At 40.9% G+C, this 13,593-nt stretch overlaps 1 protein-coding gene across 3 annotated transcripts in view; it reads right to left on the bottom strand.

Moving 5' to 3' along the window:
* wdfy2 (WD repeat and FYVE domain containing 2) overlaps window positions 1-13,593 on the bottom strand; it is a 41,834-nt gene extending 28,241 nt beyond the window's left edge. The window contains exons 1-2 of one of the 3 annotated variants that reach the window (XM_055644879.1): window positions 13,403-13,593; window positions 1,062-1,129 (exon numbers count right to left, since the gene is read on the bottom strand). In XM_055644879.1, coding sequence (XP_055500854.1) covers window positions 1,062-1,129; window positions 13,403-13,539 — 205 coding nt within the window. In that variant the 5' untranslated portion in view covers window positions 13,540-13,593. The remainder of the gene's footprint in view (window positions 1-1,061; window positions 1,130-13,402) is intronic. The other 2 variants (XM_055644878.1, XM_055644880.1) reach the window with 2 other exon arrangements.

Here is a 13,593-nt window from a genome sequence, read left to right as displayed (position 1 = left end):
CGAGTGAAGTAATTTAAAGATTTTGCAATTAAGATGATATGTGAATATTAACTGGAGCAGCAAGAACAACAGAGTCCTCCCATCAATTCAAGTTGTTCTTGAATCAGTTTCCATAAAAAAAGGGACATAATAAACAGATTGACAGAGGCCCAAGTGAGCATTTCTGGTTTTCTTCTTTGTCGACATATAGCCAGCAGCATTGGAAATACATTCTTGCCATAGAGGGAGTACAGAGAAGGTTCACCAGACTGATTCCTGGGATGGCAGGACTTTCATATGAAGAAAGACTGGATAGACTCGGCTTGTACACGCTAGAATTTAGAAGATTGAGGGGGGATCTTAAAGAAACTTACAAAATTCTTAAGCGGTTGAACAGGCTAGATGCAGGAAGATTATTCCCGATGTTGGGGAAGTCCAGAACTAGGGGTCACAGTTTAAGGATAAGAGGGAAGTCTTTTAGGACCGAGATGAGAAAATAATTTTTTACACAGAGAGTGGTGAATCTGTGGAATTCTCTGCCACAGAAGGTAGTTGAGGCCAGTTCATTTGGCTATATTTAAGAGGGAGATAGATGTGGCCCTTGTGGCTAAAGGGATCAGGTGGTATGGAGCGAAGGCAGGTATGGGATACTGAGTTGGATGATCAGCCATGCTCATATCGAATGGCGGTGCAGACTCGAAGGGTCGAATGGCCTACTCCTGCACCAATTTTCTATGTTTCTCCTCTGGCAAAAAGAGCCTGTCAGAAAACCTGTCTGTGAACTTATCTGTCAGATGGTCCTCAAGACCCATCTGCAAACATATTCTAAAATATTTTCATCCTGCTGCCCTGGATTGTCATGGTCATTAACCCATTTCTAGCTGAAAAATAGTCACTGTGCCAGATATTTAGGCCATAGTTGTTTAGAAACCAAATCAAAAATACTTCAAAAACAAATTAATAGCTTTGAAAACTGAATGATGGACAGAATGTTTTCAGAAGTATACCTTAAACTTTAATTTCAATCAATTCAGAATCTAAACCTGCATTATTGCATGGTATTTTTAGAAACGCAAACTTACTCGTCATTGAGTGGTAAACGCTCGGCCAATATTGACCACTGTCTCTCTTTATCCACACTCGAATTGTTCTAGAAAAAGAATTACATTATCACATTAATTACTTCATTAAAAAATGTTAAAGGACAAAATAAATCAAAGGTAAATTCTTACTTGTTGTTCTACATCCCAAAAAACCTATTTGCAAGGGGAGTTACTAGTTTTTGCAGATGCCATCAGTCAGGAGATCATAGGATCACAATAACCCGCAAACTCTCAATATCAAGTTCTCTAAATAAAGGACATGCACAAAGTTCCATACGGAACTCTGCAAGGATTTAGTCCCCTCCAGCTACAGTGCCATCCATAATGTTTGGGACAAAGAACCATCATTTATTTATTTGCCTCTGTACTCCACAATTTGAGATTTGTGAAAAAAAAAAAAAAAAAATCACATGTGGTTAAAGTGCACATTGTCAGATTTTAATAAAGGCCATTTTTATACATTTCGATTTCACTATATAGAAATTACCAGCAGTGTTTATACATAGATCCACCCCCCCCCCCCAAATTTCAGGGGACTATAATGTTTGGGACACAGCAATATCATGTACATGAAAGTAGTCATGTTTAGTACTTTGTTGCATATCCTTTGCATGCAAAGTCTGCGATTCATGGACGTCACCAGTTGCTGGATGTCTTCTCTGGTGTTGCTCTGCCAGGCCTGTATTGCAGCCATCTTTAGCTTATGCTTGTTTTTGGGCCAGTCCCCCTTCAGTTTTCATCTTCAGCATATAAAAGCCATGCTCAATTGGGTTCAGATTGGGTGATTGACTTGTTTGCTGAAGAATTTACAATTTTTTAGCTTTGAAAGACTCTTTTGTTGCTTTAACAGTATGTTTGGGATCATTGTCTTATTGTAGAATGAACCGCCGGCCAATGAGTTTTGAGGTATTTATTTGAACGAGCAGATAGGATGTGTCTATACACTTCAGAATTCATTATGCTACTATCATTAGTAGTTGTATCATCAATGAAGATAAGTGAGCCAGTACCTTCAGCAGCCATACATGCCCAGGCCATAACACCCCCTCCAGCGTGTTTCACAGATGAGGTGGTATGGTTTGGATATTGGGCAGTTCCTTCTCTCCTCCATACTTTGCTCTTGCCATCACTCTGATATGTTGATCATCTCATCAGTCCACAAGACCTTTTTCCAGAACTGTGGTCACTCTTTTCAGTACTTCTTGGCAAACTGTAACCTAGACATCCTATTTTTGCCATTGCCACTAACCAGTGGTTTGCATCTTGCAGTGTAGACTGTATTTCTGTTCATGAAGTCTTCTGCGGACAGTGGTAATTGACATATCCACACACCTGAAGAGTGTTTCTGATCTCTCGGCCAGGCTTTTGGGGTTTTTCTTTATTATAGAGACAATTCTTCTGTCATCAGCTGCGGAGGTCTTCCTTGACCTGCCAGTCCCTTAGCAATTAGTAAGCTCATCAGTGCTCTCTTTCTTCTTAATGATGTTCCAAACAGTTCATTTTGGTATGCTTAACATTTGGCTGATGTCTTTAACAGTTGTATTCTTATTTCTCAGTCTCATAATGGCTTCTTTGACTTTCATTGGCACATCTTTAGGTCCTCATGTTGATAAAAGTTTCCAAAGGTGATGGAAAGACTGGAGGAAAGACTAGGTGCTGAGCGCTCTCTTATATCTGCATTCAGGAGGCAATTAAACATCTCCAAGTTTGCGGATGACACAAAGCTGGGGGGCAGTGTTAGCTGTGAGGAGGATGCTAGGAGGCTGCAAGGTGACTTGGATAGGTTGGGTGAGTGGGCAAATGCATGGCAGATGCAGTATAATGTGGTTAAATGTGAGGTTATCCACTTTGGTGGCAAGAACAGGAAGTAGACTATTATCTGAATGGTGGCCGATTAGGAAAAGGAAAAACTTGCTTATATGTTCTGTGGGTTATCAGGTAGTTGATTATACCAACATGGGAGCTAAAGACATCATCACGTGATGGGTGGGTAGGTCATGTTTCTTTCGCCAATGATCCTGGGCTTCATGTCCTACAAAGAGACGCAAGGATGCTCCTTCATTTAGATTGGTTATTAGAAAATCTTTGTTCAATAGATGATTGCTGCAAGCAAGGGTCACTCTCCTGTGTGATGACCAGCGAGCTTGATTACAAAATACTGTCAGTGTACTGCCATTCAATAATGGATGCTGGAGTGATTGTGCTTCTGGAGTGGAGGCAAAAGATGCGAACAGTTCACTATTTGTCCTCCAGATTCGCTCTACTACAGCAGTGGTATTGTCAATAGTGTTGGAGATGAAGAACAATAATATACTTCCAAGCCAGGAGGTATTATGATTTGAGAGGAAACTGTTGATAGCCGTACTCTCATGAATCTTTCTCCTTGCCTTAATAGGTAGTATTTAATAGCATCTTGGCAAGCAGCCACAATTTGCAAAGTAATAAATAATTTAAAATGTTGAGGGATCACCTATCAAACAGGCTACTTTCTTCAATAAGACATTAAGCTTTAACACTGATGCAATTGCACTCTTACGGGCATGTGTATTCCATTAAACCTCGGATTTGAAGATGGTGAAGTGCATTATAGAATCATTACATAATATCCGTCCTCAAAAGTGCTCTTTAGTTATGAGCGGTTGGCTAAGGATTTTGTCATTCATTACTACCACACAATGATTACCGTCGTTTATGGAGGGTCAATGACATTTGTGAACCATAGCTCAACAATCTCACCAGTAATTAAAGGGAGCAGGTAGAAAAGTACTACCTGTTTGATTTGTGAAGCTCATTCCCATGAACATTAACACTGACATTTTGGTTGAACAAGGAAATTCAAACGCCAATAATTGCTCTGGATGCTCCTGTCATTATTGATATGACTTCATTACAATTTTAAATGGTTTTGGAAAGCAAAAAACTTCAAATAAATCGAATTTAAGCTTCTTTCTTTTCAAATAAAGAGATTTGGACTCAAACACGACATTTCACAGTTCCAGGCCCTTAAAATCTTCGACAACTTATAACCATATAACCATATAACAATTACAGCACGGAAACAGGCCATCTCGGCCCTACAAGTCCATGCCGAACAAATTTTTTTCCCCTTAGTCCCACCTGCCTGCACTCGTACCATAACCCTCCATTCCCTTCTCATCCATATGCCTATCCACTTTATTTTTAAATGATACCAATGAACCTGCCTCCACCACTTCCACTGGGAGCTCATTCCACACCGCCACCACTCTCTGCGTAAAGAAGTTCCCCCTCATATTACCCCTAAACTTCTGTCCCTTCATTCTGAAGTCATGTCCTCTTGTTTGAATCTTCCCTATTCTCAAAGGGAAAAGCTTGTCCACATCAACTCTGTCTATCCCTCTCATCATTTTAAAGACCTCTATCAGGTCCCCCCTTAACCTTCTGCGCTCCAAAGAATAAAGCCCTAACTTGTTCAACCTTTCTCTGTAACTTAGTTGCTGAAACCCAGGCAACATTCTAGTAAATCTCCTCTGTACTCTCTCTATTTTGTTGACATCCTTCCTATAATTTGGCGACCAAAATTGTACACCATACTCCAGATTTGGCCTCACCAATGCCTTGTACAATTTTAACATTACATCCCAGCTTCTATACTCAATGCTCTGATTTATAAAGGCTAGCATACCAAAAGCTTTCTTTACCACCCTATCTATATGAGATTCCACCTTCAAGGAACTATGCACGGTTATACCCAGATCCCTCTGTTCAACTGTATTCTTCAATTCCCTACCATTTACCATGTACGTCCTATTTTGATTTGTCCTGCCAAGGTGTAGCACCTCACATTTATCAGCATTAAACTCCATCTGCCATCTTTCAGCCCATTTTCCAAATGGCCTAAATCCCTCTGTAGACTTTGGAAATCCTCTTCATTATCCACAACACCCCCTATCTTGGTATCATCTGCATACTTACTAATCCAATTTACCACACCTTCATCCAGATCATTGATGTACATGACAAACAACAAAGGACCCAACACAGATCCCTGAGGCACCCCACTAGTCACCTGCCTCCAACCCGATAAACAGCCATCCACCATTACCCTCTGGCTTCTCCCATTCAGCCACTGTTCAGTGTTAAAACTTAACTTCAAGAAATGAGACTTAATTTTTAACCAGTGTAAAGACGCTGTTCACAGTGGCAGTGCTGTTGTGTAGCAAACAGATCACTACCCCACAGAAAACGAACATCAGCTCTCTGCCACAACCACTGAAGATGCAACATTAATTCTTCCCTTCCAATCAACCAGGGATTTAATTCTTCCCTTCCAATCAACCTTCCAGATGAAGCAGTTTTTTTTTTGCATGTAATTATTCCAATTTACTATATTGCAATCAACACTCACAGTGTGCTTTCCTCAATGTCAAACGTAGACTTAGAAAATGCTTTGCAGTACATCTCAATTCTATGACCAAGGGTATCCAGTGGTCTGTCACTTTAATTCCTCATGCCACTAATCGGTCTTTGGTCTCTTACACTCTTCCGACAAAACAAAACTATTGCCAAATAATAACTTTTGACTGGGAACCTTGCATCCTTTGGAACTCAACTAATTTCAGATGATCAGTCTTTCTAGTTTGCACCAGAAGATCTACCAGGAACATTAACTAAATTCTACCTTCTCCACGGATGCTGTCTGACCTGCTGAGCATTCTTTTACGGTGATACAAGAAACTGCAGATGCTGGAGTCTCAGGCAGATCACAAATTGCTGCAGTAACTCAGCGGGTCAGGCAGCGTCTGTGGGGGGAATTGATAGGTGCCGTTTCCATTCAGAACCCTTATCAGACATTGCAGAAGGTGGAAGAAAACTGGAAAAAAGGTGTGGGCAGGACAAAGTCTGGCAATTCATAGGTGGATACAGACAAGAAGGGTTTAATTAGAAAATGGTGAAGTGACAAATGGCAGATATGAAAAGGCGACAAAATGGTATCAGATAAGAACAGAAGGGGAATGATATGTAAAGGAAACGGAAAGGAGTTAATGAGAAGGGGATTGGGCGGGGAAGGGGGCACAGGAGAGAGGAGGGGGTAGAACTTAAAATTGGGGAATTGAATGAGCAAGAGCAGAACTACTGGGATGCAGAGGAGACACGGGCGAGGCATCCGCCAACCAGAGGTGGAGTGAAACTACATTTACTAAAGAAAGAGAACACCTCAGGTGTCCTGGAATTGAAAGCCTAATCCTGGAAGCAGATGTGGTGAAACCAGAGAAATAGAGAGTAAGGGAAGGCTGCCATGTAAGAGGCAGGATGGGATAAGGAGTAATCAAGGCATTTTTATATTAGATTTCCAACAACTGCAAATGCTTGTAACTCAGTTCCAGTGTTACTTTTTGCCACTTTTTATTCGCAGTCTTCTCCTAGTAACATCTCTTCCTGATATAACTAGGCAATTAATACGCATTCACCACTACAAGTCATTCAATCTCTCAGTTGCCACCCAAACACATACCCATCATTTCCTCCATGCCACTCCTTCACTGCAATTTAAAAGGTTTTTCATTTCTACATCTGTGGAAAATAAACAATTTCCCAGTTTTTTTAACCCTGATTTTCAGCAAACTCTTTTCGCTGATCACTTTAAATTCATTTTGTGTGACAGACATCTAAATTTTTCACCCAAATATTTAGGCTTTGTTTTGCAAACTGTGGGCAGAACTAACTGAAGTAATTGAAATTGTGTTTGAAGCAAGATGTCAATTTCCCTTGCTCAAAAGTTATTGAAGCCCGAAATCAAAATGCTGTTTCATTGCACCCCTGCATGCAACATGACAAAAATAAAAAAGTCTTCCACTGGGTTGTGCTGGTCATCTTTTATGCAGGTGAATGACAGGATTACTGAGTGGATTGGCAATCCACCTGCCATTTATTAGGTTAAACCAGAAGCACTAATTGCTATGGACTAGTTTGTAGTAACACGTAAAATAGGGATTAAAATTAAGTATTCTATTATATCACCACACAATTCTATCTCATATGACTGAATTTCAACTCTGCAAGTTTCTCTGTGTTATTGATTTACTTAGAATAAACTGATTGTACTATGTAGCTTTCACTATCATTGATTATGCTATTTGTAAGGATCCGACCTAAACTTTGTTTGTTTAATTTAGGTTTGTTCTGTGCATTCAGTGTTTTACCATTGAATGATTTGTTAGCAAAACCACAAGTAATTTAGGCTGTTATCTCTTCTGTAGCGAAATCAAGGTCAACGGTTTCATAGGCCGCACACTCAGTCTCAGAGTTCAAAGGAACCATCTCTAGAAGTCACTGAGATTAATCGAGTTATTTTCTCCAGTAAATAAATCCTGTCGCAGTGGAGAATTAACAGCTTCTTCAAGCCTTTTTTGTTTGATCAAAAACAGGACCCAAGGGAAAGGGACTTCCATTCGCACAGTATATTTCACAATCTTAGGTCAATTTACCTTTCAGATAATAAAATACCTCAAATGTGGTAATTATTGTAAACTCAAAAGAAAACGGAGAACACATCTGTGGACAGTAAAGATAAAAGGTCTAAATTATGCTGCAAAAGTAATGCTGATTGAGGAAAAAACCTGGGTCAAATCACTGGAAAGAACTTCCCTCTTCTTTCTCAAAATAGTGCCATAAGGCACTCGGACATTCACCTCATGGAACTGTGACTTGATTTGACATCTCATACTGGATAGAGCCTCTGAAGTGGGGTACTGTTTGGTATTATGTTAGATGGGCAGCTGAGATTCTTATACATATCTCTAGAGTACAACTTGAACCCATAACCGTCTGCTTCAAAAGTAAGAGTGCAATGAACTGATTCCGTTTTCAGTTTTGTTTCCCCCACCCCAAAGGGGAATAAACTTTCGAACAAGGATGTGAAATTAACATTTCAGTTGTGTTTACGATTTGCTGTGCACAGGACGTGTGACACATCGTAGAAGCGGAAGTTTATGTTCTGCAAACATCGAATGAACAGCTGCAACAATCAAGCGTTAAGCAATGGAAGCCTTGAAAATGCAAGTGCATACTGAACTGGAACGCAGTAAATAGTCATAGGTCCTTGGAGCCATCTTGTCCATGCTGCTCAAACTGCTTACGAGGCTTGTCCCATTTGCCTGTTTTTGGTTCATATCCATCCAAACTCATCCTATCCATACCTCTGCACAAATGTATTTTAAACCTCATAAGTGTATTTGCTTCCACAGTCTCCTCTGGCAGCACATTCCAGATACAGACTACCTCCAAGTGAAAGGTTACCCCCAAGAACCCTCACCATAAGGCTAAGCCTTCCAGTTTTAGAATCCTCATCCCTGGGAAGGTTCAAAGGCAGCATCTCTACCGCTGCAACATTGTGCCACTAGTCAAAGATAAATTCTATTTTCCATTCCTTGGTCCACCCTCCCAACTGATCTAGATCTTGTTGTAAAGTTAAATATTCTTCCACACTCACCACTATACCATCAGTTTTGGCATCATCAGCAACTTTACTAACAATGTTAACTACATTGTCATCCAAACCATTAACGTAGATAACAAACAACAGTGGCGACACGGAAAGAGAAACCCACTGAGAACAGAGCATTCATAAATTGATACAATTGCTCAGCTCTAAATATTACACAGTTTTAAAGAACACTACATTCTTGGATTTCTACCAACTGAACTGAACTTGCTGAAAATCTATGATCTGCTCAATGTAAATGAGAATTGTGCTCTTATTACATCACCAACAAAAAACATTAAAACAATCAACATTTCCAATTCAGGCCAGTTCAATTATCAAATACCTAGGTTTGCTACTCATTCTTCTGGCAATTTCTTAGCATCAACCAAGTAAAATGCAACTTAGCATTTTCATAGCCTTCACATTCTGTTTTTCTGACAAAGGTACTTCATTCATTTACCATTGGATCAGATTTTGCCTCTAAATCAGCCAAAAGATAAACCGTTTGAAATGTTTCAAGCCATCTCATTACTTAAGTGGGTAGGTGGGAGAGGAGAATAAGAGGACCGAGACAATGGCAACTTGTGCTTGCATATACTTTGAATACAGTGCCCAGTTTAAAAGTTATGCATTTAAATAACAGCTTAACAAATTCTCAGGACATGCACAATTTAATTTCCAATTACATAATAAACTGCCATTTTCAACAAGTCCTAACAGATGATGAGCATTGTAATTCCCACAAATGGAAATATTAGTCATCAGATCATCTATTTTGCTCTTCATGGTTGAGAGAAAATATTTGCAAGGAGACAAAAGAGAACTCATTCTCTTCTGTAGATCAAGCACTTTTTTTTTCCAATCAGTCGACATTGAGATTGGGAGAAATCAGAGCATGTTCTCTAAATGGCTATAGAAAGCTTCAAGACTGTAAATTACCTATTCCGACAGGATATAAAAGCAGATTATAGGAACACAAAAACAGAATGAACTATTTGGTCCCTCGAGTGTTCTCCCACCTCCCAACTAAATCCCTTCTATCCCATATCCCTTCAGACATCAGATGCACTAGTGTAAGATTTTGTACGCCTAAACTCCTAAATCAGCAAAAATATGTTTCTCTTTTTTTTAAGTTTCAGTTTCCCCATAAAATCTTCAATCATGGCCTAATTTAGCAAACAAGAATACAACTATGGATTGTGTAATTATTCCTTGTATTTTAAGCCCTGAACCGATTCTTATCAATTTACATCAGACCATCTCCAAAGTCAGTAAATCTTCGTGGGGTGTCAAAAAATGCTCTTAATGTTCAGGTGTGGGAACAGCAAGGCTTTGTGTAGCTGCATCATAACTTCTTACTCTTATATACTGGCTGTGTCAATAAAGGCCTTTTCCATCATTCCTTCCCCTTCCCCCCCCCCCCATCGCCGCAAACTATCTGAAAAAGACTCTTGACCCCAAACCTCACCAATCCGTGCTCTCCAGACCTGTGACTTTTAGCTACTTGCCTTGTACTCCACTTTGCCTCTATTTATGTCCAAAGTAGATGGCTCCCATTTTTCTATGTTGAACCTACTTGTCACAACTTTACCCATTCACCCAAGATAATTTGTAATTTAACATTGCCATATATTCTGCTTATGATGCCAACACTTTTTATTCCATCACGCAAGTCATTGACCAACAGAGGAAACAGACCTATCATTCGTATTTGAAGGACACCATGAATTAAGCACTGCCATCTACTTATCTCCTGCAAGAGTCAATTTATTGGGTAGGTCAATTTACCTCTAGTCCTACAGCTTTACCTGAAACTAACAACCTAAATGAAGACCAAGACCTTCTGTCCTCTCTCAAATATGGAATCTGATCGAACAGTCTCATGGGGTCAACTGCGTGTTTTTCTTTTCTTTTTGGTTTTTCCATAATTTTTTCATCCACTTTACATTGTTTCTTCCCTCTACTTTAACATCAATAGCCTTGATCGCCTCAACACGGGAGAAGAACAAAGAACAGGGAAGAGATAAGACTTTTGCCTTCCATCACAGTGAGGAGATGTTTGGGGTTTCACTGTCATGGATGTGTGTGTGAAACTGTGCTAATTGTGTGTTATGTTTATTTTGCTGTTATGACTGCAGGGAACGAAATTTCGTTCAAACCTCTGTTTGTTTGAATGACAATAAAGGCATTCTATCCATGTTCTATCTACTTGTACATGACTGCTTTTCTTTACGTCGAACTATTGCCATTAAAAATAAACTGGTTCGACATCAGTTTTATTTTTTTTAGACCCCCTGCTGCTACCACAAAAATGTTTCCATTAACAGATGTTTTTCCACTAACCACAGACAGTTCTGATGAACTTTAAATCTTTGCAGCAACCTTGTATTTCTTTCATTCAGATATAATCTATACAATTACCAAAACGGATTCAAAGGGCTGATCGGTCTTTTCCTACTTTCAAACAATGATTGCCATTGGACGTTTTGTTAAAATCTACCAGTGCAGGAACAATGACAGGTTGTCATCATTTAATTTTCCTTTCATGTAGCATGTTGAAATCATGACTGATGCCCAAATTACCGTTCAAAGACCAAAAGTCAGCCATCAGACTTGGCAGGATGATGGTTGTTTATTTGTCCATTCCCATTGTGGTATAATTACTAGGTCCCTTTGCACAAGACCAACTGATGTTTCAGGAAGCACTTAATACAACTCCTGAAGAAACACAAATCACTTCAGCTCGGATAACAGAGAACAAAACCACAACCAGATGGAAAAAGATTCACAGATTTGTCCTATTTAAAAAAAAACCAATGGTTTAACAAGCAGACGAAGAAAACACAACTGATACAAAATTGAACATTTGAGCTTCCAGTGATGAATGCAGTATCAGGCCATAACTTGGACCACTTTATGTTTGTTAGCCACTTTATGTTTGCATGTAATGCCAGTATATTGTAAATCAATAGCTGATGTTGAGATGATCTTGCTTCTGGCAAAGAGGTGACAAGAGGTTGAACTGTTTCCCATTTTTCCTGCAGTAGAATTCCACTTCAGCAGGCAAGGTTTGTTGGAGGCAAAGTATTGTATTGCAGCGAGGAAGGTGAAGAGAGTTGTTTTAGCCCAGTCTGCACTGGGATTGGAAATCAAGTGGATCCATTGGTTAGCATGATTCTTTGGGAGTCATCATGTAGTATTTTTAACAACAATAACAAATGTTCGCAATTTTTAAAAGCACCATTTTCAAAGCAGTTGGTGAGCACAACATTTTAGGGGAAATAGAACTAATTACGTTTTAACATAGAATTTCGTATCTAGTCAACATTTTACTTATTATGGCTTTGGAAGTAGTAATGTCATGAGGGGCAGTCATACCAAAATATTAACTTTTTTCTATTCAGCATTTTTTAACTCAGAAAATTCAGCAGTCCACAAAAAATTGAAAGCAGGTGGCAAGGCAATAGTCTGTCAAATACTTGAGCTTCCCTGGAAAATGCTCTCTTCATTTCTTAGTTTCATTTCATATTAATGGATGACTGATTTGCTTACACCACTATTACAGTTAAGGCCATATTCAGCTAAATCTAATAGCTTTGAAAACTATTTTCTACGTTCACTCTCATGTTTATCCAATTCCACGGAGCACTTTATCCAATCCTTCATATTTGATCTTACTATCTCAATTGCCACATCCACTTCTGATACACATTTTCTCACCTGTGCCTTCATCCCTAAGTTTGCAAAGAGATGGAGATTCTTGTCCTCTCCAATTTTCAACTACAACAACAAGGCTCCTTCCCATCCCATCCCATCTTCCTAGCACATGCATCAACCTCTCTTGTGCGCAACCCTCACAGCTCCCCCAGCACCCTGTGCACCAACCTCATTTCTCTATTGCTTAACCCCATGCCATGCCTTCCTCTCACCCCAACACTAGCGCCAAAGAACCAGGTTGACTCATAACTACAGGTACCGTCTGAATGGAGTTTGCATATTCGCCCGGTAACCATATGGGTTTTCTCCAGGTGCTCCGGTTTCCTCCTGCATTCCACAGCTGTGTAGGTGTGTAGGTTAACTAGCTTCTGTAAATTGTTCTTAATATGTAGGACAGAACTATTGTATGGGTGATTGCTGGTTGGCACAGGCTGAGTGTGCCGAAGGGCCTGCTCCCATGCTGTATCTCTAAAAGTAAAAACTAGACCCCCACCACACAATGCAGGTCACATATCAGAACCGTTGCCTATTATTATACACACTTCAACTCTTCCCATCCTCCACTTCATAGCCCAGCCCAGCCCCGTCAAATGCAAGATCTCCTAACCCCATGCCCTGCTTCACCCAATCCCTACCCATCCCGACTCTTGCCTCCACATCTTCCCTCCTCACCCCATCTGCACTGACTCTCACCTCCTCCTCTTACTTCCTCATGCTACCCGTCTCCACCCCTTTCCTCCTCACCCTATCCAGCTCTCACCTACACCTGTCACCTCCACCCTCCTCAGCCCATCCGCCCTGATGCTCACCTCCTCACACCCATCCATTCTGATTCTCACCTCCATCTCCTCAGCCCATCCGCTGAATCCCACCTATGCTTATTTCCTCCTCACCCCATCCACCAACTCCTGCCTCCACCTCTTCCCTCCACACCCCATCCGCCGACCCTCACTTCCACCTCTTCCCTCCGCATCCCATCCACCCTGTCTCTCACCACCTCTTCCCTCCACACCACACCTGCCCTGACACTCACCACCTCTTCCCTCCTCACCCCATCTGTCCCCTCCCCACAATCCAATCGCCCCGATACTTGCTCGCTCCCCCGTCCTCCCTCGCCCCCGTCCGCCCCGACGCCAACCTGTCCTCACTGACGCTGATAACGCCGTCCTCCTTGGGGATGATCGCTGCCATGTTCACCACGTCCTGTGAGCCCTCGATCTTGCTAAGCAGCACCGGTCTGCGCGTCAGCGCATTCGACTTGCTCTCAGCCGCCATAGTGATGCCCGCCCCTGCCCCGCGTCACCAGGCACCGGCACCGTCTGCCCGTCC

The sequence above is a fragment of the Leucoraja erinacea genome, chromosome 13, assembly GCF_028641065.1.
Source record: "Leucoraja erinacea ecotype New England chromosome 13, Leri_hhj_1, whole genome shotgun sequence".
NCBI classification, from domain to species: domain Eukaryota; kingdom Metazoa; phylum Chordata; class Chondrichthyes; order Rajiformes; family Rajidae; genus Leucoraja; species Leucoraja erinaceus.
This window is presented reverse-complemented; position numbering and strand designations above follow the sequence as displayed.